This window comes from Macadamia integrifolia, chromosome 14 (assembly GCF_013358625.1).
Source record: "Macadamia integrifolia cultivar HAES 741 chromosome 14, SCU_Mint_v3, whole genome shotgun sequence".
Taxonomy (NCBI): Eukaryota; Viridiplantae; Streptophyta; class Magnoliopsida; order Proteales; family Proteaceae; genus Macadamia; species Macadamia integrifolia.
In genome coordinates this window covers 26,397,084-26,425,047 of record NC_056570.1, presented here as the reverse complement: position 1 = coordinate 26,425,047, position 27,964 = coordinate 26,397,084, and the positions used below count along the sequence as shown (strand labels likewise).

General features: G+C 39.5%; 4 protein-coding genes across 6 annotated transcripts; all 4 read left to right on the top strand.

Annotated features, from left to right (window-relative positions):
- Positions 1-38: 38 nt before the first annotated feature.
- LOC122061926 (dehydrogenase/reductase SDR family member on chromosome X-like) lies at positions 39-10,623 on the top strand. Of its 3 annotated transcripts, none has more exons than XM_042625503.1 (10): positions 39-283; positions 722-983; positions 1,062-1,128; positions 2,338-2,366; positions 2,509-2,663; positions 5,155-5,273; positions 5,650-5,745; positions 5,834-5,924; positions 6,341-6,494; positions 10,221-10,623. In XM_042625503.1, the coding sequence occupies exons 2-10, from the start codon at positions 735-737 to the stop codon at positions 10,368-10,370; spliced, it is 1,110 nt and encodes a 369-aa protein (XP_042481437.1). In that variant the 5' UTR covers positions 39-283; positions 722-734; the 3' UTR covers positions 10,371-10,623. The 3 variants fall into 3 exon arrangements, with proteins under 3 accessions (XP_042481437.1, XP_042481435.1, XP_042481436.1); XM_042625501.1 differs by having other exon boundaries at positions 2,455-2,663; XM_042625502.1 differs by having other exon boundaries at positions 40-283; positions 2,455-2,663; positions 5,834-5,909.
- On the top strand, positions 10,559-12,719 carry LOC122061927 (universal stress protein PHOS34-like). The gene is made up of 4 exons (XM_042625504.1): positions 10,559-10,682; positions 11,787-12,136; positions 12,290-12,411; positions 12,488-12,719. The coding sequence occupies exons 2-4, from the start codon at positions 11,861-11,863 to the stop codon at positions 12,573-12,575; spliced, it is 486 nt and encodes a 161-aa protein (XP_042481438.1). The 5' UTR covers positions 10,559-10,682; positions 11,787-11,860; the 3' UTR covers positions 12,576-12,719.
- Positions 12,720-14,120: 1,401 nt separating this feature from the next.
- On the top strand, positions 14,121-23,223 carry LOC122060912 (chloroplastic import inner membrane translocase subunit HP30-2-like). Its single transcript, XM_042624019.1, has 6 exons — positions 14,121-14,590; positions 15,219-15,334; positions 17,760-17,886; positions 22,440-22,588; positions 22,691-22,753; positions 22,846-23,223. The coding sequence occupies exons 1-6, from the start codon at positions 14,303-14,305 to the stop codon at positions 22,871-22,873; spliced, it is 771 nt and encodes a 256-aa protein (XP_042479953.1). The 5' UTR covers positions 14,121-14,302; the 3' UTR covers positions 22,874-23,223.
- Positions 23,224-26,316: 3,093 nt separating this feature from the next.
- Positions 26,317-27,758, top strand: LOC122061300 (glutathione transferase GST 23-like). Its single transcript, XM_042624525.1, has 2 exons — positions 26,317-26,919; positions 27,001-27,758. The coding sequence occupies exons 1-2, from the start codon at positions 26,584-26,586 to the stop codon at positions 27,457-27,459; spliced, it is 795 nt and encodes a 264-aa protein (XP_042480459.1). The 5' UTR covers positions 26,317-26,583; the 3' UTR covers positions 27,460-27,758.
- Positions 27,759-27,964: the final 206 nt, after the last annotated feature.

The window sequence follows — 27,964 nt, the reverse complement described above, 5'->3', positions numbered from 1 at the left end:
TTAATAGTGACATTCTTTTATGGGGTGGCACTGTAAATTTTCCAAAAACAAATGGTACGCAACGGCAACTTTCACGGACGATCGACAGTGGAGGGAGACCCTGAAGCCCTCACCTCAGACCGGCGTTGGTTCTATGCTCGTTCCTCACTCACTATTCGAATCTTCAGCATGACGAGATCCTCAATCCCTGGAGCTGGGCAATGCTCCTCAAATCCATATGCCACACCCCCAATTTATGAATCTGGCAAATTCGACTGACTTTGAAGTTGTTAATCTTCTTCTGGTATTTATCTACCAACTTGAACCCTTTTTCTTTACTTTTCTTGCCATTTGGTCTAAACTTTAAAGCGGATTGATCGAGTATTCGGATGAATCCCTCGACGGCTCGACTGATCCACAGACGTGTGATGGGCCGAGTAGCCTAGCCGCTCTGCAACTTTGTACCTGAAAACAAGTTCCAGTTCTACGAGTGCTTTATCTCTCGACAACGTTTCTGTTTCTGGAAGTCATCAAATTACAACGAGTTTTAGTTCCGGAAATTCCATTTTCTCCCCCCCCCCTTCATGCGAGGCTTATTTTGTTTAGAGTTTTGAATCTATTGTTTTTCTTCCTATGGTCTATGATTCAGACTCAGAGAGTTGAATTTAGATTTAAAACGTCAGGGACATTACATGGGGGAATTTATAAGTTTCTGCTCCTCTATTTTTTCCTTCTGGTTTAGGATTTTCGAGAAGATGGTGAGGGAGATAAAGACAAATTCAAGGATGCGGGACTGTTGGGACGCTTTGAATTTTGTTTGCTGCTTTGAGTTCTGGAGAATGGCAGTGTTTTGGACACTTGCTCTCGTCAGGTCATACTTGGAGTTGTCCTCGAGAGCTTTCTTCTATCGGATACCTCATTTCTACCCGCGTTGTTCTCCGCCTACCCTCACTTCAATTTCCGAAACAAAAGCACCAACCAGGCCCCTCTGCATCATCACGGGCGTATGTCATCCATCACTTAACACTCTGTCCTTACTTTTCTTCTCCCTTACACTTTACATTTTCTTTTGATGCTTCAAGGCTACATCTGGTTTGGGTGCTGCATCTGCCCATGCTCTTTCCCGTGAAGGCTTCTATGTTGTTCTTGGTAATCTTCCTTAACTTTTTTTGCACTTTTTCTGTATTTCTTCTGGTTCAATGGGTTGTTCAATCATTCCCGCCCATAAGCCTTGTATTCTGTATATCTACAAAAATGTGTCCAAGCAATTGATTTTGGAAAATGATTATGCTTTCAAGACCTCGGATTTTCATTCTTCACATCACAGAATTCGACCAGTTTTTTAGGTCCCTAAATTTATGCACAAGATATGGGATCCAGTGTAGGACTTCCTTTGTCAGTGAAGGTTACATCATAGTATTCACCATTCAGTGAAATAATAAGTTAATAGCCTCAACTGCCGTTCGGGCTCTGTTTTCTAGATCGAGTCCGTCTACTATGTAGTTCCGAAGCTAGTTATATTTCCAGGATGCTAGCGTTTGTGTTAGCTTCATCATTAAACAATTAGTATGCATTTACCCATTACCCTCTCATGCATTTGCTGATGGGCTATTTCCACATCCCCAAGTTGGAAGCATTTTCATCTACTGAAAGATCATGGAGTAGAGTTGGAATGGTGAGGGTGCTCAGGTAATGGTGGGATAAGGCAGGTATCTGAGTCAGTATACTAGGAGTGGAACTGTGTAGCTTCTCTTATTTAAGGATCAACCCGCCTCTATGTTAGTTATTTAAGTAGCATAATATGAAAATAAATATAGAGGAGGGACCTTGACACAACGGTAAGGTTGCTCCGTTGATACATAGAGGTCACGGATTCAAGTCAGGAAACAGCCTACCCACAAAGCGGGGTAAGGCTGTGTACATTATGACCCCTCCCCAGACCCTGGAGTGGTGGGAGCCCCGTGCAATGGGTACATCCTTTTTGTAATGTGAAAATGAAAATAAATATAAAAGCTTCTCCTAAATTCTACTTTAAATGGATTTTTGATTGCATGATTAACATCAAGATGTCGACTGAAATCTGACCATCTTTTAGCGGATTCTGATAGAGGTTTGATTCATTTTTTCCACCGTCTATTTATAAACTTAGCTGCTTTGATATTAATAAGGCTGAGTTTGGATGTCTTTCTTTCTTTCTTTTTCTTCTTGTTTTCATTCTATGAAGACTTTTGGATGATTGATCCTTGCATTCTCATTGGCATCAAATTATGCGTGAAGCAGTGTCTTTTATTGTGTGGAATGGTTTATTCCTTTATCGATATCTGATCTAATAACTAAACTTCAATCTTTTATTTGCAGCTGGACGCTCTTCCCATCTGCTATCTAAGGTACAGTTCAAAGCTAAAATTTGTTATTATTTTCCACTAATTCCTTTTCATTTCTTTCTACATAGCTATTCTTCTGGTGGTTTAACAGACTGTCGAAGAGATCAAGAAACAGGATGCTGATGCTCATCTCAAAGCATTTCAGGTTGATCTGTCATGTTTCCAATCAATCATAAATTTCAAAAATGCGTTTGAGCGGTGGCTTTCAAATTCAAATATGCATCCTTCAGTTCAAGTCTTGATCAATAATGCAGGGATATTTGCAACATCATGTAGATTCACAAGTGAAGGCTATGATCAGTAATTATCTCATCTCTTTTCTGTTTTCTTTTCATTATTTTTCTTTCCTAATGCACTGCCAAAACAATCTCACCTTAGTTTCATAAACTTTGGGCAACAACTAATGTATTTAGATGTGGCACCATTTTATATTTTTCCAACTGAGAAACCCTACTTTACTTGATCTTTTATTTATCACCCAACTTACGCTCGAGAGGAAAAGGCTAGAAAATATTGCAAATCTGTTGCATGGTCTCCTAAACTCCCTTTTTGTCCAAAAACGCCTGTAAAAATAATAATATCCCAGCTTTATAAAATGACAAGTTCTGAGACATACTGCAAGTGGCACTCCAATGTAGATAACTGAAGAATGCAAAAATACTAGAACCAGCAACAACTGGAACTCGAAACAGCTGTACACTGAGGGTTTTGGAGCTGCTAGCCTGGAATTTGTTTACCATTGATGCTTATTTTTGACTGTTTTTGGCATTCAAAGGCCATTTTTTTTTTTTTTTATCTACATTGATGACTGAACATCTTTTGTTTTTTGAGTTTGTTCATGATCTAATGTGATAATTCATAATTGGTGCATTTTCTTTTTTGATACTTCTTAGTGGAGACACTTTTTTTTTTTTTTTGGTAGATCTTATTGAGGCATTTTTCTTGCTTCCTACATTTTCTGTATGTGATGGTTGGGTAATATTTTCTTCTAATATTCTTTTCTTTTTTTTCAAAGTTAATCTTTTTTATATAATGATTATGTCATTCATGGGGCCACGGCCTTGTGTTTCAAGGGCTTCAAATGCAGGGAAAAGGCTCTCTGATCCTGACTAAGTATTCTTGGTTTTGGTATGCATCATCCAAGCCTGTTGTTATCATGGACCAACTCAAACCTGATAGCAAGTTAGCAACATTTCTGGATCGTAACCCCCTTTTTTTTTTTATAAAATGATAATCTATGAATAGAACAAAGGAAGACTTGTTAACTCTGACTATGAGTGAGCCCTTACCAAACTTATCCACTGCCAAAATTAGCTTATGACTTTTTGCCTTCTGAAAGTCATGGTCCTGAAGCCCTGCTATACCCTCACTTCAGGGCCTATCGGTGGGTTTTATATGTCACACAAATGACGTTGTGGTTCATGCCTGATCCACTGATCAATGGGGTTGAAACTCTTACGTATGAAATGTACTGATACTTTTCATTACTTGCAAAACATTATGCGGAATAAAAACTATGGGCAAGAGAACCTGTCTGTTTGCGTGGCTACTGAGTCAACGCGCAGGCCAATGGGAAGGCACACAGAAGCAGCTGGGGGGGGTAGCATGGTCTTTTCACGCCCACCTGTGTCCGGACCTAGACACACAAGTGGGCATTACTCTTTTCTCCATAAACTATAGTCAGGTTTGATCCAAGGATTCAAGGTTTTGTGATGCAGGAGCATGATCACCACCGTTGGATGTGTTTTGATCCTCAATTTTGGGCCTTTTATTTGCATTTTTTATCTTGGTTGTAATGTTGTATTGTGTAATAATTTACGCCGGACAGTTCCTAAATTTGTTGATTTTATTTTTTTATTTTTATGGTGTGAGAATTCTTAGCTGAGTGGAGGCTCATCTCTTCTCTCTTCTTCCCTCCCCTAGATATTTGACCTCTCTACTCTCTTCCCCCATCCCAATAATGACTATAATTGGACAATCCCAATGTTAATGCATTAATGACCCACTTCATTTCCAATATAAACCCTTCATGAAAAAATCTGATTCCTTTCCCACTTATGTTTTAAATTTTGAAATGTGGCAGTGAATGACAAGGGTAATCTGGTGAATTCATTCTAGATCCATAACATTTGGGACATAAGAAAGGAAAGCAAGACAGTCATTGTTGGATGGAGGGTGTGTGATGAACACAGACCACTACTAATATAGGTAGGGTCTGAAACCACAGCAAATCAACACAGTTGCGGTTCAGCACATCTCTTTCTTTTTTTTTTTCCCCTGAGAACTATGCCATGAAAAGTAATAATACACCCTTGAAAGAGTTTGTGACTAAGACACCACCAGGACAGAATTAAGAAACCAACAAAGTTAGCCACAATCTGTTGAGGAAGCTTTCCCTGAAGAAAATCAAAAGGTCTAATCATCCCTTTCTTTGTAAAATCATCTGCTTCCCAATTCCCCACTCGGCATCCAAGTGAATGAGAAATTCAGTTGGGCTGCATGAGTTCGAATGAGTCTAATAAAATAGGAGTTTGAATGAAGTCTAATGAGATGGGAGAACATATCTAAAATTTAAAACCTATATATTCACAGAAGAGTTTTTGTTCTCTTGCTTTCGTTTTGTGTTTCCACTGTTTTTACACTATAACCTAAGCAAGTTTGAGTTTTGCTTAAATTTTTTTAATGCCTTATATGCTGTGTTTTTAGTCAGTTATTTGCCTGTATGGTAGCAACCGGGTATCCACTCTCCAGAAAAAGCATTACCTGCTGAGACTTTTTGTTTATGTTCCAGGATGATGGGAACGAATTACATTGGTGCATTTGCTCTGACTAATCTACTGTTACCACTACTCAGAAGCAGCCCTGTTCCTTCCCGGATAGTTAATGTTACATCATTTACCCATCAATGTGGTGAGCATGTTTTTAATAGTTATGCAAAGTTTTAAGTCCATAGTTTTGAGTTAAAATAGCTATTTGATTCCTTGAGCAGATCTTACATTGAATTGCTAAGTCGACCTTGATTTGCCTTGCTTTATAATATAGCAGACCTGCATCTTTTGTGATCTCTGATCTAACTTCTTGACCTCTGGTTCTATGCACACTTGGTGTATGATCAGTTAGGATGTTTTATTTTATTTATTTATTTTTTCGGTCTTCTAATGAAATCAAGCGCTTTATTTTTCTCTATGTTCACAAATCATACTCGACAGCCAAGTTGTAGCCTGCATGAGAGCACTGAAGGGTCATTTAATATAAATTTAATTATGTTAATTTGCTTTTCCTGCAGTGTCTTGTACACAAGTGGATGAGGAAACTCTGGTTGGGAAGTATTTCTCAAGATCAAAGCAATACCGATGTGCTCATATCTATGAATACTCCAAATGTGAGCGGGGTGTGCTAAAAAATATAAAAATAAAATCAATGGTGATTTGTTTATATTCTAATGAGCATTTGTTGTTTTTGATTTACAGTCTGCTTGCTACTGTTCTCTTATGAGCTCCATCGGCAACTGTACTTGAACGATGAATCTCACAAAGTCTCTGTCTTGTACGTATTTTTGAAGTTAGTCTTTTTTTCATAAATCCACAATTTGACTATTTGAAATGAATCAATTGATAATTGTTGTCGAAATCCATTTGGGACACATGTTGAGAAAAAGGAGTTGGGATCTAGAATGTGCCTGTAATCTAGGACATTTTTAGTAAGAGTATCAACCTTCAGATGATGACAGCCATTGATTGGTGAACATGTATCTTAGGTAAATCTTCAACATGATCTTTGATGCTGTATACCAAAGGGAATAGTGGGCACATCATCCTACATGTGCACTGTATGTCCCTATATAATGGTAATTGCGAAATAAATATATAGTGCTCATACTTTTTTTAAAGCTCTGATTTTCTTTAGTTCCTCACTTTTTCTCATATTAGCTCAATAATGTTTGAATTCCTGATAAAACAATTTGTTTAATTTTACAGTGCTGTGGATCCTGGGTTTGTGGAAACTAACATCATGCGGGAGGTTCCATCATATCTATCTCAGCTGGCTCTTATGGTTATAAGACTCCTGGGTCTCCTGCAGTCTCCTGAAAATGGAGTTGAGTCCATTGTTGATGCTACCCTTGCACCGCCAGTAAGTTTTCTTTTCCCTTCATCACTCTTATCTAGTGTTTGGCTTTAATTTGGCTTGTTTTGAATGCATATCTGACATAAGTTATGTTGGGTTAGGCTGAAATTTTAGATCTTAGGTTGGCTTTGATCTGGAAATACCAACTTGACTGTCTTTATTGATTGTACATGGACTAAGGCCTCAGTTATCTGACAAAATGCGGCCCCAACTTGTGTGCTTCACAGAATTATAGATAACCATAGTGAGTCCCAGTGGTTACCTCTACTGCAAGATTATGTGAGTTCGATATGTGTCACTCTTGCTTCTGACTTAAAATGGTCTTATAAACCTAACCTGGCCTGGATACGACATGAGATAGTATCTACTAGATGAGAATTATGATTTGGTTGGGCAGGTTGAGTAGCTATGGGAGGTCTGGTTATGGGTAGACTATTCTGTTTGTGCAGTTGGCACTCAACCTTACCCAGCCTACTGAAGTTGCACCCTTAGTAAGTTGCTTGAGAGTGATCTGCAAAAGGGATCCTATGTTTCTAAGCTGCCGATTGATGCAGATCGATCAGAGGAAGATCATTTACTGGTGGTGGGCTCAGATCGATGGAAGAGAAGGAGAAGAAGGAAGAAAAACAGAAAACCCAATCGTGAGGAGGGGAAAGATGTGAGAGAAGAGAAGAGAGAGGAAAGCATGAGTGAGGGAGGAGAGAGGGAGACAGCAAGAGAGGCAGCAGCCTCGAGATTAACTAAACCACTAATTTTCCATTCCAAAAATGTGGGAGGCAATGCCTCGTGCGACGTATATATAATTGAATGTTTTGGATAAAACAGACTTTAACAACAACAACAACAACAACAAACATAACCTTATCCCAACTGAATGGGGTCGGCTACATGGATCCAATGCTGTAAAATAATAGAAAGTAAAGAAGCATAGAAGATAAGTTAAGAGGAGAAAATATGGGGATAAGTTAAGAGGGTATTGTAGAATATAGATATGCATCATTGAAACATCCCTTATAGAGGGTTAGCAACACGGGTTCTTGTCCTCCACAAAACTCTATCCGAAGTCATACTAGGGTCGAGCCCTACAATTTGCATATCTTTTCGGACCACTTTGTTAATAGTCATCTTAGGTCTGCCCTTACTTTTTCTAGCTCCTTCCCAATAAATCTGGTCACTCTTCCATACTAGGGCCTCCATAGGTCTCCGTTGGACATGGCCATACCACCTCAATCGGCTCTCGCGGAGTTTGTCATGGATCAGTGCAACCCCCACTTCATATCTAATATTCTCATTCCTTACCCTATCTATCCTGGTCTTCCCGCACGTACCTCTCAACATTCTCATTTCAGCTACACTCAGTTTGTTCACATTACTCCATACATCATAGCCGGTCGTATAACTGTTCTGTAAAAATTTTCCTTGAGTTTAATAGGTATTCTTTTGTCATATAGATGCACCTCTCCACTTCATCCACCCCACTTTAATCGTATGAGCAATATCATCCTCTATATCCCCCTCTTTGTCAATGATAGATCCCAAGTATTTAAAACCGTCCCTCCGAGGTAGTTCCTATTCCCCAAGCTTCATCACTCCCTCCCCTCCTCTAGATTGACTAAAGGGGCACATCATATATTCTGTCTTTGTTCTGCTTAACCTAAAACCTTTTGATTCCAAATTTGATCTCCATAGCTCCAGTTTAGTATTAATCCCATCACAGTTTCATCTATCAGCACAATATGATATGCAAACAGCATATACCACGGGACTGAGTCTTGGATATGTCTGGTTAGGTCATCCATAATGAGAGCAAACAGATAGGGGCTTAGAGCAAATCCTTAATGTAACCCAATTGTGATAAGGAATTCATTACATTGCCCGTCTCTTGTTTTCACACTCGTCACTGCTCCCTCATACATGTCCTTAATTATATCCACATAGTTAATCTGACCCCTCTTCTGAAGGACATGCCAAATTAGTTCTCTCGGGACTCTATCGTATGCTTTCTCTAGATCAATAAAGACTATATGTAGATCCTTTTTGTGGGCTCTAAAAACTTCCATAAGCCTCTTTAGGAGATAAATGGCTTTTGTTGTTGATCTCCTGGCATAAAACCGAATTGGTTCTCTGATACCTTGGCTTTTTTTCTTAGGTGGGCTTCAATAACCTTTTCCCATAGCTTCATGGTGTGGCTCATAAGCTTTATGCCCCTATAGTTATTGCAGTTTTGGACATCCCCTTTGTTCTTATAAATCGGAACCATAATGCTTCTCCTCCACTCATTCGGCATAGATTTTGTACTCAAGATTTTGTTAAACAGATTGGTCAACCAAGCCACACCACGTCCTCCCAAACTCTTCCAAACTTTGATTGGGATCTCATCCGGATCTGTCGTTCGCCCTTTATTCATCCTTCGCATCGCCTCTCTAACCTCGATTTTGTGAACTTGCAGGTAAATGTCCATCAAGCTCTTCCAAGGTTCAATCGGTGTCATGTCTACCCCCCTTTACAGCTGGGTTCACCCTATCAGTCACAATACCTCCATTTAGTATGTTACAAAAGTAATCACCCCATCTCTTCATAATGTCCTCATTTTGTATCAGCACTCTACTTTCCTCGTTTTTGATGCATCTAACTTGGTCCAAGTCTCTGCTCAATCTTTCTCTTATTTTAGCTATCCTATAGATCTCTTTTTCTCCCTCCCTTGTATTGAGGTTCTCATATAGATCATCATATTTTTTTGCTCTAGCTTTCCCCACAATCCTCCTAGCCTCATTCCTAGTTGTGTGGTATCTTGTTTTATCCTCAATTTCGTTAGTCTTCTGCCAATAAAAATAAAACAGACTCTTAACAATGGAAAATAAAATAAAACAGAACAGAACCTGACAAGGACTGTTTCATAGTCCTAAGGCCTCAATCCTTGTGTCTCCTCCACCCTTGCTCTTTACCCGTTTCCCCTATTTCCCTTGTACATTTTATGGAGTTTTTACTGTAGTAATTACTTAAGATAAGCTTTCTTATAATGAATAAAATATCTTTCTACATTCAGCTTTTCACTGTGCCCGGTGGCTTTCTTTGCTGATCTTTATGTATATCTTCCAGAATTTCAGTGTCTATCTCATAAATATGCCAAAAGACCTTACTTATATCTAGAGTTTTGACCAGACCGCCCCTTGAGATTTAGTATCAGATACTGTAGGTTGATATCTTGATTTTATCAGGTTTTGACCTGAATATAATGAAGAAAATTAAAGTCCTGGTGGGGTCTCCTTCCCCATCAAGTCTCTGTACATCCTTCTACCCCCCAGTGGGTCCAGGTTGAGCTTGAATAAAGCTGAAGGAGAGGCTTCCAAACATTTATAACGTGCTGAAGACCTAAATATACCATAAAATTAAGTTCTGCTTACCATCAAGTGTTGAGCTTGAACATAGCCATATGAAAATGCTGCTGAAGCTGTATAACCTGTTGTCTAATGGGCAATGGCATGAGATTCAACTACATAATACCATTCCTTAACGATTGTTTACTGCAATCTTCAGTGGTGATATTCTTCAATGACTTCGATTGGCATTAAATTGAACGTACTGATGAAGTTGGACAGTGGGACTAAAACATGATGCATCAATAAGCATATTGGAACGTCTCTGTATAATTTTCTCACTTTTGAGAGAAGATAATGGGATATGTTTGGAATTCTAAAGTAGTTCTGTTGACTGCTTAATTCTTCTTTTCAGGAAGCATCTGGAGAGTACTTTTTTGGAGGAAGAGGAAGGACAGTTAATTCCTCGGAACTTTCTTATGACCCTGAACTTGCAGAAAAACTGTGGACCAGTTCTTATAAGCTGTTTATGAAGTCGCAGCTTGTGTCCAAGGATGTTTCTTGATTAGAACATCAATTAGAATAACATTATTATTGCCAATTACATTCTCTGGGTGGCTTTGTTGAACACTTGAACCACTCTGCTTACAAGTCAGTAAGTTACCAGAATATGTCCAGCTTGATTATAGTGGAAATGGTGAGACTTGGAGTCATGCATCTGACCGCAAGTACTTGCGAAATAGTATTAGTTGAGTTGAGTTTAGTTCCATATTACACTTTTTTATGCATACGTGTTTGTTTATGTTTGTTTTGTACTAGCTTCGTTTTCCAACAAGTTCCACTCACCAGTTGAAGCAGTTCAAACCTCAACCCTAAGGTACAAGCCATTTATTTCTTGATGCGTATGCCAATTGAAGATGAGTATTTATGCACCTAGGGTAGAACAGTTCGAAGTTAAAACTACTCTAATAGGGAGCAGGTCTTTATGGATGGTCACAACCATATGAAATCTGTGAATAAGCATCTACTTGTTCTATGTAGTGATAGGTTGGGTTGGACCGAAATTTTGTAGATGGGCAGACTTAACATCCTTCCATCACATGTCAAGTTTCAATCATGACAGATTTGGATAAAAAGGGGGGAGTGTCTAGACTCTAGACTACCAAAGGGGGATCATTCCCTTGAATGATTCAATGGTCGGGATTGTCACATCAGCTTTCAATGTGGCATAAATATATAATACCTATCCATAAATTCTATATGGTGAGGTCTTCCACCAAACCTATTGTCACTAGTTGCAATCCTCGATCTGAGGCTATGTTTGTTAACCAAGAAAAAAAAAAAAAAAAAAGTGATTGCACAATGATTTTTTGTCTATCTTTCTTTTAAAATTTTATTTTCTTGGTTACTAAACATAGCCTGAATGAACCATGAACAACCCATTTTAGGATCCTCAAGTATCACAACTGTTAATAATGAATTGCCTTCGTTGCCATTCCTTGCCTTGCCAGGAAACGATGTGGATTGCTGAGATAGAGAACTCAACCACGTCTATCTCATATGTCAAATTTAGGTGTGAAACTTCATTAATTATAAGATGAGTGTAGGCCTTCAATCACTTGAACTACCTTTGTCTATCAAAGTCCACGCATATGAAAGTGTGATCTTCAGGTTAACCCAATTCACTGATCGATCTAGCTTCATAATTTTTCCTTGTTCTCATGGAAGATTTTAGAGGAAAAAGCAGCCATTTATATATTAAGGATATGGGATATATGAGGTAAAGGGGGGCTCTCTCTCTGTCTTCTGAAGAGTCGGCATCGCCTGTGGAATGTTGACAGCATATATCATCCATGGCCCCAAGTTCTCCTCTTGGGGTGCCTTGAAAACCGTTTCACCTATAAAACTTTACAAACAAAAGGTATATAGAGCCCTCTTCTCTCTTAATTTCTCTTTCCCCTTTCTTGTCTGTGGAGTACAGAGTCGAGGCTAAGATCAATATCAGGCCCAAGAAAAAGAGAGAGAGAGAGAGAGAGAGAGCGAGAGAGAGAGAAAATGTGTGAGCCGTCGAAGAATAAGAAGGTGATAGTGGTGGGGGTGGACAACAACAAGGAGAGCTTTTATTCGCTGGAATGGACATTGGACAATCTGCTCACCCCTTGTAAATGCAACAAAAATGAGACCCCCTTCAAGCTCATCCTCGTCCACGTTAAGAACTTTGATGGCCCTGGCCTCAGTAATGATTCCCGTACCCACGTTGAGGCCGATCCGAAGAAGAGTACTGCAGCAGCCGTCACCAACTTGGCCATGGACTTCTGCAAGCAAAGATCGGTATACTCCATAAACTATTTTCTTTAATTATTTCTTCTTTTGATGATGATTTGATTCTTGTTTATTAATTTTCGATGCATGTATATAAGTCTTAATTATTTCTTCTTTGGTTGGTTTTCAATGGTGTGGATCTCTCTCTCTCTCTCTCTCTAGATTTCTGACTACGAAGTGGAAGTAATGGAAGGGGACGCTAAGAATAAGCTGTGTGAGGCCGTGGAGAAGCACCATGCTCACTTTCTTGTTGTGGGCAGCCATGGCTATGGTGCCATTAAAAGGTATTTCTTCTTCTTCAACGTATAGATCTGGTTCGAACTTACTTGTATTGATTCTTTCTTCTTCTTCGATCTTCAGGGCTATCCTTGGGAGTGTGAGCGACTATTGTGCGCATCGTGCTCGTTGCAGCGTATTGATAGTGAAGAAACCCAAGAACAAGAACTGATCGATGTGATGTGATATCGCATCTCTCAATCCGTATTCTTGACAATTAGAATTCCAACTAATGATACACATTAATTCTAACATGAGTGGATGTAATATATGTGTGAGTGTTTGAATGACATCTCTTGATGTTTATTTTGATTTTGATTTTTTTTTTTTTTTGTAAAACTTGTATTTTAAATTTAACATTTAATTTTTGTTTACTTTTTTATTTATTTTTGTTACCAAAATGTTTTTTTAATGGGACATTAAAGAGTTTTAAAAAATATCTCATAATTCAAATATCATTTTTTTTATAAGAAAAAAACATATCGTTGGCATTTAAAAAAAAAATGTCATTGTTGTACACAATTTTTTTTGAATACTCGAAGGACACAATTAATTATCTTATATATGTTATGCAACATTAAAATGATAATATTTCTATTAAGTGCATGTGATCAAGGTGGGTTTATCAAATTTTTTTTCTTCTCCAACTTTGGGTAACATTTCTATTAATTAACCAATGCATGTGATCCAGATGGGTAAAAAAATATTCTTCAACTTTCATGTCATTAATATTCAACCAACATCCAGGTTTGGGATGAGAGAGGTTTCCTTCGTCTTATTTATTTATTTATCTTTTGAAGTCTAAGTATTTAATCAAGGGAATGAAGGATCATCATTATGGGAGAAATGGATCCGTTGCACATGTACTGTGTGGAAACTTTTCCCTAACATTAAAAATTACTAGGCCTTTTTTTTTTTTTTTTTCTTTATACCCAAATCCTTCTTCAAGTGATATATTATACATTATATATCATATATTATAGGTAAAAATTTTGTATAGGGAGTGTGGCCCATGTGCCTAAACACATGGGGTGAAATGACCTGTCCGTCCCCCATAAAAGGAAAATGACTCTTCTATAGATGCTTCCTCGTGTATTTCTATTGGTCTTCGTGCAAGCACAAGAACCGCACTCCTTCACAACAAACATTTCCCTATAAATTATTAATATTTTTATCAATTATATTTACATGTAAAATGAATATGAAATTTTCACAAAGAAATATATATATATATATATATATATGATCTCAAATTTGGATCTGACTCACTTCTACAAATGGAAGCCGAAATAAATTGAGGAGATATAGAGAAGAGTTTTCGAATTTGGGAAATAAGAGGCAATTTGAGGGGTGGGGAGTAAAGGATGGGGCAAGGAGTGCCTTGTGGCACAATGTGAGGTAAAGATAGACACTCTACCGACAATGCACCAACCAATTGAGCAAGTAACATGTCTTTACTAAATTTAGTATGAATTTATTGTATGTGATGTATAGTTCTACATTTACATGTTTAGTTTATTTGATTATAATTTTTATTTTTTTAAAATATTTTTTAAGGGAAAAGGAAGGGTGCATTAGCATCTTACATTGAAACCAATTGGGTTTTATATGATGGAGGAGGAGAGAGAGTGTGAGAATATGCGTAGTACCAGCTGTATACATTTTTTTCCTATTTATTTTGGATCGATTTATTGGTGATTGTTTCGAAGAATTGAATCGGAATCGTTAAGACCACATTCCGGTCCGGGTTCCGGTCCCTATTCCGTGTTTTAAAACCTCGGCCTCCTCATCTTCTTCTTCTCCAAGGCCTCCCAAGACCCTTTCAAGGTTTAAGCCTTGGACATACCAATCCCACCATCACCCACCAACGGGCAACGGCGCCTCTCCGTAGAAGAGAGCATGGAGGGGAGACACGGCGTGATGGAGGTGTCCAAGGGATTGCCTCCACCCAATCCTATAGCGCAGCTGCAGGCTCGCTACAAAGATCTGGAAGTGGGTTTCCGTGCGTGGCTCGCCAAGCAGTCGTTGCCTGTCGAGGCCGCCGTTGTCACCGTAACCAGCGCTGCTCAAGGTGCCGCCATCGGTGCCTTCATGGGCACTCTCACCAACGACGTCTCCTCCAACTTCCCTACCCCTCCTCAAGCTGCTCTCAACCCTGATGCCATGGCTTCTCTTAAGCAAGCCCAGGTCATTGTTCATCCCTTTTCTCTCTCTCTTCTCTTTGCAAAATTCCCGAGTGTGGTGATTTTATAATATGATGATTTTATTTTGACCCATGTCCCTTGGAACTTGAAGGGATTGACTAGATTAACTTAAATGTGGCATTTAAATTTTATCTTCTTGGTTGTAAATTGTATTCGAAGTCGTTCAGATTAGTGGTTTCCTCAACGATATTTTTTGTCCGAAGAATATAATTTTCCCTTGTCATTTTGGATAAGAATGGAGCTATTTTAAGTTCACTATCTAAGCTGGCCTACTTTGCTTCTATTGCTATGTGGATGTCCTGTCAAAACAATATCGAGGTGACCAAAACCTTTCAATTAATGTAAGCTAAGAAAGGATTTTGGGAGGGATGGTTTCTCTTTATATTTCTTACGATTTCCAGTTTTTGGTTCAACTCTATAAACTCCTTTTCTGCTGCTCCCTTTACAGAGTCAACATGTTAAATGATGCTTCCTTCTTTGAACCCCTACTATCTTATTTTACTCCTGTTGGCACTTGATCGTTTGACACCCATAAAGAGGAATGATGTTAAACTTTGGTTATCCTCAACCCTTTTGAACTCAAATTACCCAATACCTTACTTTGATCACAGGCACTCTCTGGGGGTCCCTTTGTGCAAGCCCGAAACTTTGCTGTTATGACAGGAGTCAATGCTGGTATATCTTGTGTCATGAAGAGAATTAGAGGGAAAGAGGACGTCCAAACTAGGTAAGTCAACATTAATCCTTCTGGTTTGGCACTTTTCCCATCCCTTTATCATGGGAGCTTGGATTATTTAGATTCTTTTCTTTACCATTTCGACAGACCTTAATTAGTATTTGCTCCATGTCACCAATTGCACATTTTTGGATGGCGTGATGGGGTGCATTTTTATTTATTTATTAAAGTGGATAAAAATGACCCAACTTTTTTTTCCACTGGCCTTTTTTCAAAAAATCTTTCGCTGGCCTTATGCAAAATCTATTCCGAAATCTAATATTCCAGATTCTGCTTCATGACATCAGCTCCAAGCAGTCTAGTTTGAAGATAATGAAATCATCTGACCCCATTTAGTTTTAATAAATCTTATTTGAGTTGAGTACTTTTAAGCAGTGTGGGAAGAGCTGGAATGATAGCTAATGTTCCACCTCACGTGACAGTCATGTTCTGAAATTCGCTAGGTGGTTTCAGGATCAGGAGGTCCAATAAGCTGTAGTACTCATAAATCCTATCAAAATGTGGGGTTTCAATATTCAAATGGAAATTCAGTGGAAATTGGTATGCAAGACCAGGATTATTTATGTGCGACACACAGAAATGATCAGAAATTTCACCCCTATGTTGTAGAACAATTTCCCTTGAGCTGAACAGTGTGCGTTTTTCTTTGTGAGTACTTCCAACAACATTCAAGAACCCATTTGAAGGGTTTTGAGTGAATCTTCTATTCTTTGGGGCAATGTGTTGATAATAATGTCGTGCTGTGCAAATAAGTTTTGTAGCTTGTACCATGGAATTACCAGTTTTTTAGGGTACAACTTTGGGAATCTGTCAGGAATATTTGGCCAAATGTTTGCCAGGTGTGTCTTATGTCGGCAGGCATTGGTGGAAAAATGGCTAGGATTTGGTATGAAAGAGGGATGAAAATTGAAGATTAATAGCAATAAATGATTGTTTGAAAATTGAGGCCCAGATCCTCTAATGTCATAAAGGTTGAAAGATGAATTAGCTAGAGGTGGCACTAGACCATGAATCTGTTTCTGGGGCAGCATTCCCCTTTAAGTTGAATTTAGTCAGTTTGCCATATCTCTTTTTAGTTGTTCTACCTTGTGGTTTGCTTGTTTTGGCCTGTCCCTTTGGTGACTGAGAATCTGTTTCAGGCACTGCATTCTCCTTTGAGTTGCGTTTAGTTGATTTATTGTGTCTTTTCTTTCTTTAGTTGTTTTAGCTTTAGTTGGCATGAATCCTTTGGAGGTTGTGCGCTCCCCCAACCAACCCCCCCCCAAAAAAAAAAAAAGAGAAAAGAATCCAGTTATTTATCAAAGAAAATGGAGTGTTGAAGGTAAAAACTAAGGTATTAGTGAGGAAGTTTGCTGTAGGATAAATTTGAAGCATGGTTGGTGGATGTGGTTAGAGTTTGAAGGATAGGATAGTCAATGAACAAATAGTACTATGGATTGCTTATGAACAGTGCCCAAAATGGTATCTCTTGATTAAAGCACTAGGCTTTCAGAAATAAGAATATGGAAAATGAAGGAAGGTAACAACAGAAAAACAACCGATAGTAACAGTAAAGTATGTAAATTGCAGAAAATTAGGAACAAGATGAAGAAGCAACTCTCTGTATACTATGATTGTACTAGTTGTTGTTGAATTTTCAAGGTACTAATATAATATTCATTATCCACATGCTTGCAGAGACTTGCAACAGAAAATATAAAGTATCTGCTGAGATACAATTGCCCTATTGCCCTCTTTTGTAAACCATATCCCTACTAGTTTTGGACTTATATATTTATTTCTAGAACTATCTATTGTTACCCACCCTACCCCATTGACATAAGACGGCACTTAAAATGCAATAAAAAAATGGGCATGCCCAGTGCACGAGGCTCCCGCCACTGTGGGGTCTGGAGAGGATCATAATGCACGCAGCCTTTCCCCACTTTGCACAGAGGCTGTTTCCCGACTTGAACCCAGAAGGCCGCAACAACTAGGTCGCAATGGAGCTACCTTACCCTCTAAAAAATTATGAACCCAACTAAAAACTTAATTACCTAGGACCATAACTAACAAGGCCAACAGGACCATGACCATCTATCGAAAAAGTTCTAAAAATGTCCTTATGGAAAAATTTAGAAGATAAACATTTTTTTTTTTTATGAATCAACCAGACCTGTCACCACTACATTGCAACTCCTCTTTGACATGATGTAGTCATCTGAACCCTCAAGGAGCCCCAACTTGAAGAATCGGAGCAGTTGATATCCTGGTTATACTACTGGGCTTTGTGTGCAATGGATGATGCTTTCTGTTGTAGCCAGGTGGCACCTTAGCTTTATGGAAATTTGTTGTTAGTTTAAAATATTGTTGGAATGAGTTTAAGTTTTACCTTATGGTCATGTATTCATATAACTTCTAAGGATTATTCTTGCAGCATGGTGGCTGCTTTTGGTTCGGGGGCCATGTTTTCACTGGTTAGTGGCATTGGGGGCCCAAATCAAGCAGCCAATGCGGTTACCTCAGGACTTTTCTTTGCGCTGGTTCAGGGTGGTCTTTTCAAGGTGAGTATTGTGGGAAAGAAGTTTATAATTTCTGGAATGGCTTCTTTGGCTTTATGCTTCTTCACTTTCAGATCTATATGTTACCACTCATTGCATCCAATCCATTTAACTCTGTGATTCCATATGACTTGTATACTCGTTGGTATTCATGGGTTTTATGGGGATAAGGAAATTTACTTAAAATAATAGAAAGAGAAAATGAAGTGATCCATAATTTACAGGCCACTGCACCAGCTTGATGTGGGCCATTGGAAACTTCGAAGGATACATTAAGAAAGACAACACTCTAGTAGAAGCATAGGAATACCCAGCATAGTTGCACAATCTAGAGTACATATATCTATGCTAAAATCTAGCATTCAGTACTGAAATCATATTATTTTACTTCTGAAACATGGGGTGGGCTTGACCTCAACCACCTGAACTCCTGACCTTTAGTTTGAGTTGCTGGAGATTTCTGCCCCATAAGCCCCAATCAAGCAAAATCAACAGAAATGAATCAGTTCTGGTCATAGTTGTCAAGGCATCGCCTAGGTTCCGCGTTGGCAATAAGGTATTTTTCCTGCACTTGACTCTGCTATTTGGTCCCTAGCAACCTGATGCTGCTGTTTGGTCCTCCTACAGCCTTATGCTACTTGGTTTGTAGTAACCTATACTGCACTTTTGCCTGGTTCGCAGCAACCTATGTTGCAATTTTATCTGTGCCATCTATTTAGGGCTCATAAGTGCATTGATATTTGCACTTCTATCTGTCTTTGTGAAGCTTGCTACTTGCCTTCCTTGAGTAAGGCTTATGATGTAACTGTTGCATGCTGCATTTTTATCTGTCTTCTTTGTGAAGATTGTCACTTACTACTAGCCTTTTTTGAGAAGGGCTTATGATGTTGCTGCTATGATCAAGGATTAAAGTATTGGTCGCCCTATCGGTCGGCTAAATTTAAGATATGTATCGGAGGGTATCGTATTGGTATTGGAGATGCTTTATACCATGACTATGATATTTTGGATTGCAGATGGTGTTGGTGTTGTCTACTGCTTATTTTGTTCTTTGCTGGTTGGATTTATTCGACACGAAAATTTTCTCTACTATTGCTGCTGCTGATTGGTTTGCTTGAGTTGATATTGCTACCAAAATAAAGTTCTTTGTGCTCACCGGCGTCTACGACTGCTATGTGCTCAAGACTTGTGCTGTTTTTAGGCTGCGTTTGGTAGTCATTCAGTTCCAGAAACGACGTTTCGTGTCAAAAACAGAATTTTCAGTTTCTGTGTCAAAATGCCCTTTAAAAAAAAAAAAAAGGTGTTTGGTGAACCTGTTTCAGGAACAATTACTCTAGTTGTTCACTTTTTTGTATTTAGAACGAAACCGAAATGAAAGAACAAGGTTTCGTTGTTCCATCATTTTGCATTTCTAGCGTTTTTTCCCCTTTTTCGTTCCAAAAAAACCGAAAAACACCAAGTTGACTCCAAACGCTTTATTCCGTTTTTATGTTCTTATGGAACAAAAAAACGTCATAAACGTTTTTCTGAATGACTACCAAACGCAGCCTTAATATCCATTCTTCTTGTTCCAAGCTGAAGCCTTTTGGTATATACACCAGCTTGAGGGGGAGTATTAAGGTATATACATGTATTACAAGGGTATTGTCATCCAATACCCTACGGTTCCATTGGAATTAGGTTTGCTCTTGTTGGTCACGATAGAGTGAGTATCCCTATCGTGATGTGGTTGTGTATGTGGTTGTGTTTCTTTATTTTCCTTAATAGTTTGTAGCTAGGGGTGTGCTTTGAGTACGATTCCTACTTAGAGTTTGTTAGTTGTTAACTGAATATTATAAATAAAGGTGAGCACCACGATAGACAATAGACTGATCCTACGTGTTCAGCACATCCTCTCTCCCACTGTTCTCTTCTCTCTTCACAATCACAAGTACCAGTTTCAGTCCTAGTTTGCAACATTCCCGATTTAGTTTCTCCTTGAAATTGGGTAAATCTCGGTGAATACCTCAACTTATTGTAGGATTGAGGCAACCCAAGAGAGGGGGGTGAATTGGGTATAAAGTAAAACTCACAATTTAATGCACAACTACTCAGGGCAACAATGAATGTTCGAAGAAATGTTGAGGGATAAAGGCTTGACATAGGATTCCAAGAAAGAAAGAGAGAGACAATGAAGCACAATACTTATAGTGGTTCGGCCAACTGCCTACGTCCACTCCCAAGTGATACCACACACTTGGCTTTCCATTAGCGATCTCAATCAGACTTACAATGTTTTTTCCAGGCTCAACACTAACCCAAGTGTTTAAGTTCATTACTCCAATCTAATGGTTTTCCAAGGATGACCACTAACAACTCCAACAACACTCTAAAATTGATGAAATGAATACAAAGGCTACAATAGCCAAACAGAGAAAATAAAGCTCAAGACTATAAACCTCTACACTAGGTGGATAAGCAAGATACAAAGCACACTTCATGACACTCACAAATTGGGGCACTAAAGGATCTTAAATTATATACCATTGAATGCTCTAAAATTGGTTGAAAGGTTAATGAAGGTCTCATATTTATAGCCTTGAAGAACCTTAAAATATAGCCTCGAAAATAGCTCCAACCTGCAGAAATCGCCCCCTCCTGAAACCAAAATGTTTTGCCAAAAGTTCAGTTATTTCGGCAACTTTGAACATTCCATGTTGTATGTTGACAGTCAGTTCATTTCGATTGCTTGTGAACTGGAAATATTTTGATAATTTCAGCTTACTTCCAAACATTGGATATTATTAGTTGTAGTTTCCTAGGTTAGGAGACCAAGGGCCCGTTTGATAACGTTTCTGCTGTTTCTGTTTCAAGAAATGACAGAAACATAAATTTCCGTTTCTGGGAACAGAAACAGAATTTTGGGTGTTTGATAAACCTTGTTTCTTGAAACGTTTATCTGTTTCTTCTTCTACAAATAGGAAACCGACCCCTCCAAACGTTTATCTGTTTCAATATAACCCTCTAGAGTCATCTGTTGATACCAACTCCCCCGGCCTCTTTTATTCTCCTCCAATTTTGGCTGGTAATCTGAGATCGGACGTACCAACCAAAAGCAGTAACTTATCATAACGATGTTTTAAGTCTCCATTTCAATAGCAGAACGATGCAGGTAAAAGGTAGCTGAATTCATGAAATTAATATTAAGCAATTGGGGAAGAAGCAAAACTCAGTCAATAAGGACTCACCCTCTGGCAATGATGACCCCAGTGACGACAAGAATGAGGGTGACATAAGTCAGCCAAGCTTCCCTCTTCACCGTCATGATATAGGCAAACACGGCGGTAAAGAATGGGGTAGTGGCACCAATTGCCTGGTTGAATGACACCAGAAGGTATCGAAGTGAAACATTACTGCTAACTACAGAGGCACAGAAAATGAGTCTGAGAGCAGAGATCTTCAGGAATTGAACACGGGATCAGATAGTCTGCATTGGGACTATCTTCATCCAAGCGATAGCGACATAGCTGAGCAAGGAACACGCAGTCATGTGGCACATGGTGAGGAAGATAGGATACTTGAAGCCATAGTTGCTGAGGAGGTACTTGTTGAGCAACAAAACCCCGCTGTTGGACGAGTACCATGCCGTCACAAGCCCGATCGTGAACAACCGGCTCAAGCCTTTCATCGGAGAATGGGGGTGGGAGGTTAGAGAGGTCAGAATTCTATGCCTAGGGTTTCGCTTTCAAATCTGAAGAGCTTTTAGCCGCCGTAGGAGAGACTTGGTGGAGCCGTCTTCTATCCGCTAAACATGGATTTGTTAGGGGTAGGGTTGGGGCGTACAGTAAAAGGGGGAGGTGGGGAAGAGAAGAGCAGAGATCTGGAATTGGGGAGAAGAATTTGTAATTCCAGAGAGAGAATGAGATCATTGAGCGTTGCCGGTCGGTGAGATGTCGGAGACGGTGGTGATGGTAGTGATGCCAAACTCCGTCTTCAATATCGATTTTTTGTGCCCCATTTTTGTTTCGAGAAACGAGCGAAACAAGTAAAAGTTGTTTCGTCATTCATGTTTCTTGAAGCATAAATTGTTATAAATTTCAATTTATGTTTCAAGAAACAAGTGGAACATAACACTTTTACCAAACGGTATTTATGCCGTTTCTGTGTTTCTGAGAACAAGAAAACACAGAAACACATTTCTGGTTACGTTATCAAACGGACCCCAAGTGTCAATCTTCTGTTATATAAGGGAGTAAAAGTAGTTGGAGTTCCTTTGTGAAAACAAGGGGCAGTATCCTGCTTTGGTCATGGCTGGGCTTATTCCTGCTGTAATCAGTAGGATTCAGAGTTTTGGGCATGTCATTATCTGTTTCTCTCGTTGAAGTATTAATTTTCTTTTCCAGTTTATTTGTGGTAGCTTCATGCACCCCCCCCCTCTCTCTCTCCTCCTCCCTTCCTCCCTTCCTCCACACACCCCAACACCCCATCCCCCAAAAAACTGAATTCTGAGAAAGATTTACTAGTCTTGATCCTTAAGGTTTATCCTTGTTGGAATGACATCCATTGGTGTTCTGCAGGTGGGGCAAAAGTTCTCTCAGCCACCAGTTGAAGATACGTTCTATGCCAGAACAAGAAGCATGTTGACAAGCCTTGGCCTCCAGAATTATGAGAAGAATTTCAAGAAAGGCTTGCTAACAGACAGTACTTTGCCTTTACTCACGGATAGGCATGTAGTAGAATTTTAGTTTATAAATATTTCACCTTATGTTAAATATGGATTGTGCTGAGAGGACCTTCGCTGTGCCTTGATTTTGTATTGTTTTTCCAGTGCTCTTAGAGATGTCAAAATCCCCCCTGGGCCCAGGCTTCTCATTCTCGATCACATTCAGAGGTATGAACACGCCTACACCCGTCTAAAAATGCTCATCCAAAATTATAAAATTTCTTGCATCTGACGTTGTGGATTACTGCTATATGTTTTAGGGACCCAGAGCTGAAAGAGAGGCGATGAGGTTTTAGTTTGCTCAGATGAAATGTTCTATGTTTTTCCGTGAGACTTTTCCCTCTTGTTATAAAGAGATCATGCCAACTTCTGTTTTTCATCTTTCCTAGTAGCCATAATGAGATGAACATGTCTGGAACCTTTCTGAGAATTTGTGATAATAGCTAAAGGTTTTGCCTTTTAGCCGGGTGATTCAATCCGATCCACCACAGTTATAAAAATGCTGCCATAGGGCTCTACTGAATTACTTGTTTTGTATGAAGACTTATTTCTGGTAGAAAGATGATCATGCATGTAAAATTTTATGTGAAAAACATTTTTACATGTAAAGTAAGATGGTAGCGTAAGATATTCTTCAATTTATTAGCCATCTATCTATTTCAATTTATACAGTTTTGTGCGGAACATTAAAAATTCCTCTACGTGAGAGAATGGAAATTCTTGACAGAAATCGATTTGTTCAGGGTGTAAAAAGTTCCTGCTGAAGATAGAAAATGAAAGTATATTTTAAAAGCCATAAAAATTTTCATCTTAAATTAAAAAAATAAATAAATAAATAAGAAAGGGAAAATGGTTCTGTGTGGGTGGTGTGGCCCCTGCACATAGACATATAGGATTCAAAATGATCACCCCACCCTCACTGAAAGGCGTAATGGGAATTATTTACAGGCCTTGTGCAAATATTTTTTTGGTAAGGAAAAAAGGGTGTTCAATGGTAGTGATCATAGTTCCCAAGACAAGTCTTCATACGGCAAACAGTGCTTTCGCGGGACCAATGGGCGATAGTGGATATGTTAAGACTCGAATCCACATTCAGTAGACTTGAGTCGTGATGAGTTGAGGGCATTTTCACCACTAGGCTGCCAACCACATTGGTGGGTCCTATGCAATACAGGAGGGGTTAGGCAGACCCTCCACCCTTTTTTTTTTTTCACAAAGATGAGGCATGATATTATGTGAAATGTATGTAGGAAACTGTGCTTGTATATGTAGTAGTAGGCAAGAATGTAAGATAGGCATAGTGTTTTTCCTTTTTCCTTTTCTTTTCTCTTGAGTGCGTTAAGGGTTCAAACTTGAACTGTTCTCTTATTTTTTCTTTTTGGGGATAAATAGAAGTGTTCTCTTGTCACAAAACAAGGAAGGGAAGGGATTGGTTGGAAAGCTACACAACCAATCGACGCGATGAGATAACGGTTGGTTGGGAGTGCACATTGCTGCACGGTCATCCAAATGAAGCGATCCAATTTAGGAGACTTGGGAGGAAACTGACGAAGGTAGGCATGCAGTGAAACTAATTAACTGCAAGGGAACTTTTACGTACAGTAATACCCATTTATTGAAGACCATTGAATAGTGCTCTCAGTTTCAGTACTACTGGAGCTTGACATGGGCGAATAGAGCCATGGAGCCATGGAGCCCACCTATTGCCGTGCAAAAATTTCTTAATTCTTACCCATGTGGCAGGTCAAATGTAGTTGAAATTTTATTGAAATATAGTTAGACCCCAAGATCCCTATTTAAATGCCTAAACCTATACATGGATGGATGGATGATTTGGATAGGAGGATATGGGTATGATGGATTGATGATCTGCATAGGAGGATATGATTGACTTTCAGTCAATTACATATTTTGAAATCTATTTCTTTTTTTTTTATTTTCTCACTTTGAAAATGTGTTCTTGATTTATAATCTATTTCAAGCATACTTATCAAATACAACCCTAGGCTGCATATTATATGTTATATGCATTTTGAGAATACATTCCATGATTATGAATTCTGAGAGAATCATATCAAAATCACATCAGAAGCAGAATTAGTTTTCCACCCAGGATCTTAATATCTCGACCCAACAGTCCTTGTTTTATTTTTATTTAAAACATAGATCCCATGCGTATGATCTATTCTCCATGTGGCACCGACTATGCATGGAGAAGAAAACTTTTGAAAACTTTTTCCATTAAAAAAAGAAAAAGTAAAAACTACACTTAATTGGAAGTACTCTTCATTGAATTGAAAGCTTTTAATTTCAAGTCCAAAGAGGCGAAGACAAGGAGTTAAAGACACAAGCGAAAGCTAACACAATTTGGAGAAGGAAACAAGGCAAGGGGCTGAAAAGAAAAAGAAAAGCATGGTCGAGGGATGTTTCTTACAAGGCTAGCTGATCAAAAGGGAACCAGCCTGAACAGTGTCACGTACACTATTATGGGGGGCCTTCCTTCCTAACTCTGCAAAGCCTGGGAGTACTTTTACCTTATTTCATAACTCACTCACCTTTGTTTTTGTATGTGTGTGCATGTGTGTGTGGTTAAATACTAAACTGAAACATCGAGTCAGAAGGGGATGACAACACAGAGACCCGAAGCACATCTGTGTTCTTAATCAACAGTAGAAGGAAAAAAGAGTCAGAACACCACACTCACACGTCTGCAATGGCCTTGACAATTTCTTTTTGGGGGAGAGAAACCTAATCTAGAAGAAGGGGTCTGCGGGTTAAGCGAAAGAAAAGTTACCACTTACCACGAATGGTAAAAAAAAGAAAAAATTGAGTTTTATTTATGTACTTAGACTTGCAAAGCAGACTGCACAAGGCAGAGGAGGAAGAGGAGAAATGACGTAAGAAGCAGTGCAATACTGGGGCTGGGGGCCTTTTTTCTGGGGTGGGTGGGTGTATATGTGGGTCCTCTTCCTCCTCCTCCTTGGCTCGTAATTATATCTTGTGGGACAAACTGTAATTAAGCTCCTGCTGATTAATCTCAGCCCCCTCATGAGCTCCAAGCACTTGTAGTATAGCTTGGCTGCCTAATTGGGCCAACTGGCAGGCCAAGAGGAGAGTACTCAAAAAAGAAACACTGAACAAAACCTGAATATATATATATATATTTAATGGGAAAAGGGCAGAGTCTAGAGCAATCTAAGTTCAAAGTAGGTAGCTAGCTAGCTACTCAACTTCCCAATGCTTTAGGACGCAAATTAATAATTAAAGACTAATTAGAACTCACACTTAATTTGGTGATTCGAGGTTAACCTTCCAACCTGTAAAGTCTGGTTTTGTTGACTATTTTGGCTATATATTTTACTTGTATAATCTAGAATGTAGACTTAAGTAGTAAGTGGTAGTGGCGCCGTGGCGGTGCTTTGTTTAAAAGTCTGGTAGGGTAGTAAGTGCTTGAAATTTAGGCCAAGTGGGGGCCGCTGCTAATTAAACAGAGACTAAAAAAGCGTCCCTGGTTCAAGTGGTCATGGCCCACTACTTGATCCCCATTAATTTCAAGGCTGAATGGCGTAGGACCAAGCCGATAGCCAGCTATATAGTACAGGACTACAGGAATGGGGACTCAGTTCCGAGACTCCCGAGTCCCACTTCCCTCCCTTGGTTGAATTGTGGGACCTACAGCCTAAAGGAATCTCCGCCGGCACTATGTCCTCTTAGCTAGGCTAACTCTATTTTCTTATGGAGACTCTTGTATCCTTGCTGGTCTGATCTTCTTGCCCAACAAGTCACCACATTTTTACCTTCTCACTCACTCACTCTGCCTCTTCTGTGCCCCACACCGATACACCCCCACTCCTATAAAAATGCTTCCTTGGATATGGCTGTGGAGGAGTAATCAAACGGGCAAAGTCGATATCGAGTGGGAAGAGAGAAGAAAGGAGTTAAGATCGAGTGGTCGTTGTTGGACTAGATAGAAGTTTTATTAAGAACAACAACAGCAAATGGGGTCTTGTGATGGAGAAGGGGAAGTAGTGAAGCTGTTGGGGTCGTGGGGGAGTTCATACACGCAGAGAGTGCAGGTGGCGCTGAAGCTGAAAGGGGTGGAGTTCGAGTACGTGGAGGAAGACCTGAGCAACAAGAGCTCATCCTTGCTGCTGCTGTACAACCCTGTGTACAAGAAGGTCCCAGTTCTGCTACACCGGCAAAACCCACTTGCCGAGTCCATCGTAATTCTCCAGTACATTGACGAGACCTGGACCCAGACTTACCCCTTGATGCCCCTCGATCCTTACGAGAGGGCCCTTGTGCGTTTCTGGTCTCATTTTTCCGACGACAAGGTGCCCTAATTAATTCTTTCTTTTCTTTCCCCATATTTCTAATCTATGTTAATATATACTTGTGTATATGCGGTCATGCAGCTTGGTCCATCAGTGGGGTCGGTGTTCCAATCAATGGCATCGTTAGCAACCGGCGAAGGTGATCAAGGTGTGGTTGGAGCAGCGGTGGAGGAGATGCGGAAGAACCTTAGGATTGTGGAGGAGGAGATGGAGAAGGGGTGGTTCAGAGGTAGAAGGTTCTTCGGAGGGGATAGTGTGGGAATGTTGGACCTCGTCATTGGGTGTGGATCCCACTGGATATGGGCGTTGGAAGAAGTTGCTGGCCTCAGCCTTGTGGATGACACCACCTTCCCAAGGTTCCACTCTTGGCTTCGGGACTTGGAGCAGCTCCCAGAGTTTACCCAAACCATCCCTCCCGCCGATCAACTGCTAAATATGTTACGCGGCCAAACCCAAAACCCTTCTCATTCTCCTTCTGCTTCTCCATCTCCTTCTTCAACAACTGATGAACAACCTCGACCAGTCAACCTCTTGAATTAACCTCATCGATTAAGTTAAAAGTAGTAGAAGCAGCAGCAGCTAGCTAGCTTGATACTTTAATATTCTGTCTTTTCTCTGTCTCTCTGGCGTCTCACCTTGGTTTGTAGTAAGCAGCTATATATGTAGGTAAGGAGGTTTTTTAATTAGTGACCGTGCATGTGTTTGTGTTTTATGTGTATTTTGGACTATGGTTGTGTTTAGGCTATATAGATATATATATATATATATATATAGCTACTACTATGGATGGAGTTGCTTGTATTGTCATCATGATATGTTCAATGAAATGGCTTTGCTGAGCTCCTGTGTGTGGATGGGTGGATCTTTATAGGGGAGCGTGACAATCAGTTGGAGTGCACTCCATCGTTTTATATCTAGGTGTAGAGTAAACGTACAAACGAGAAATGGAAATCCGAACCCAAATATGCCCCAAGCCAAGCCAAGCCAAGCCATCCCATCCAGCTTATTGATGATTAATGGATCCTGCATGAATATGTAGAAATAA

What these genes read in the sequence shown, in the direction of transcription:
- LOC122060912 (XM_042624019.1), top strand. Translation starts at nt 14,303, where the DNA reads ATGGAGGGGAGACACGGCGTGATGGAGGTGTCCAAGGGATTGCCTCCA. An exon ending in AAAGAGGACGTCCAAACTAG is followed by an intron (nt 15,335 to 17,759) that starts GTAAGTCAACAT and finishes TTATTCTTGCAG; the next exon opens with CATGGTGGCTGCTTTTGGTT. An exon ending in ATTCTCGATCACATTCAGAG is followed by an intron (nt 22,754 to 22,845) that starts GTATGAACACGC and finishes TATATGTTTTAG; the next exon opens with GGACCCAGAGCTGAAAGAGA.
- LOC122061927 (XM_042625504.1), top strand. Translation starts at nt 11,861, where the DNA reads ATGTGTGAGCCGTCGAAGAATAAGAAGGTGATAGTGGTGGGGGTGGAC. An exon ending in ACTTCTGCAAGCAAAGATCG is followed by an intron (nt 12,137 to 12,289) that starts GTATACTCCATA and finishes CTCTCTCTCTAG; the next exon opens with ATTTCTGACTACGAAGTGGA. An exon ending in GGCTATGGTGCCATTAAAAG is followed by an intron (nt 12,412 to 12,487) that starts GTATTTCTTCTT and finishes TTCGATCTTCAG; the next exon opens with GGCTATCCTTGGGAGTGTGA.
- LOC122061926 (XM_042625501.1), top strand. Translation starts at nt 735, where the DNA reads ATGGTGAGGGAGATAAAGACAAATTCAAGGATGCGGGACTGTTGGGAC. An exon ending in AGGCTTCTATGTTGTTCTTG is followed by an intron (nt 1,129 to 2,337) that starts GTAATCTTCCTT and finishes TTTTATTTGCAG; the next exon opens with CTGGACGCTCTTCCCATCTG. An exon ending in TATCTATGAATACTCCAAAT is followed by an intron (nt 5,746 to 5,833) that starts GTGAGCGGGGTG and finishes TTTGATTTACAG; the next exon opens with TCTGCTTGCTACTGTTCTCT.
- LOC122061300 (XM_042624525.1), top strand. Translation starts at nt 26,584, where the DNA reads ATGGGGTCTTGTGATGGAGAAGGGGAAGTAGTGAAGCTGTTGGGGTCG. An exon ending in CTCATTTTTCCGACGACAAG is followed by an intron (nt 26,920 to 27,000) that starts GTGCCCTAATTA and finishes GCGGTCATGCAG; the next exon opens with CTTGGTCCATCAGTGGGGTC.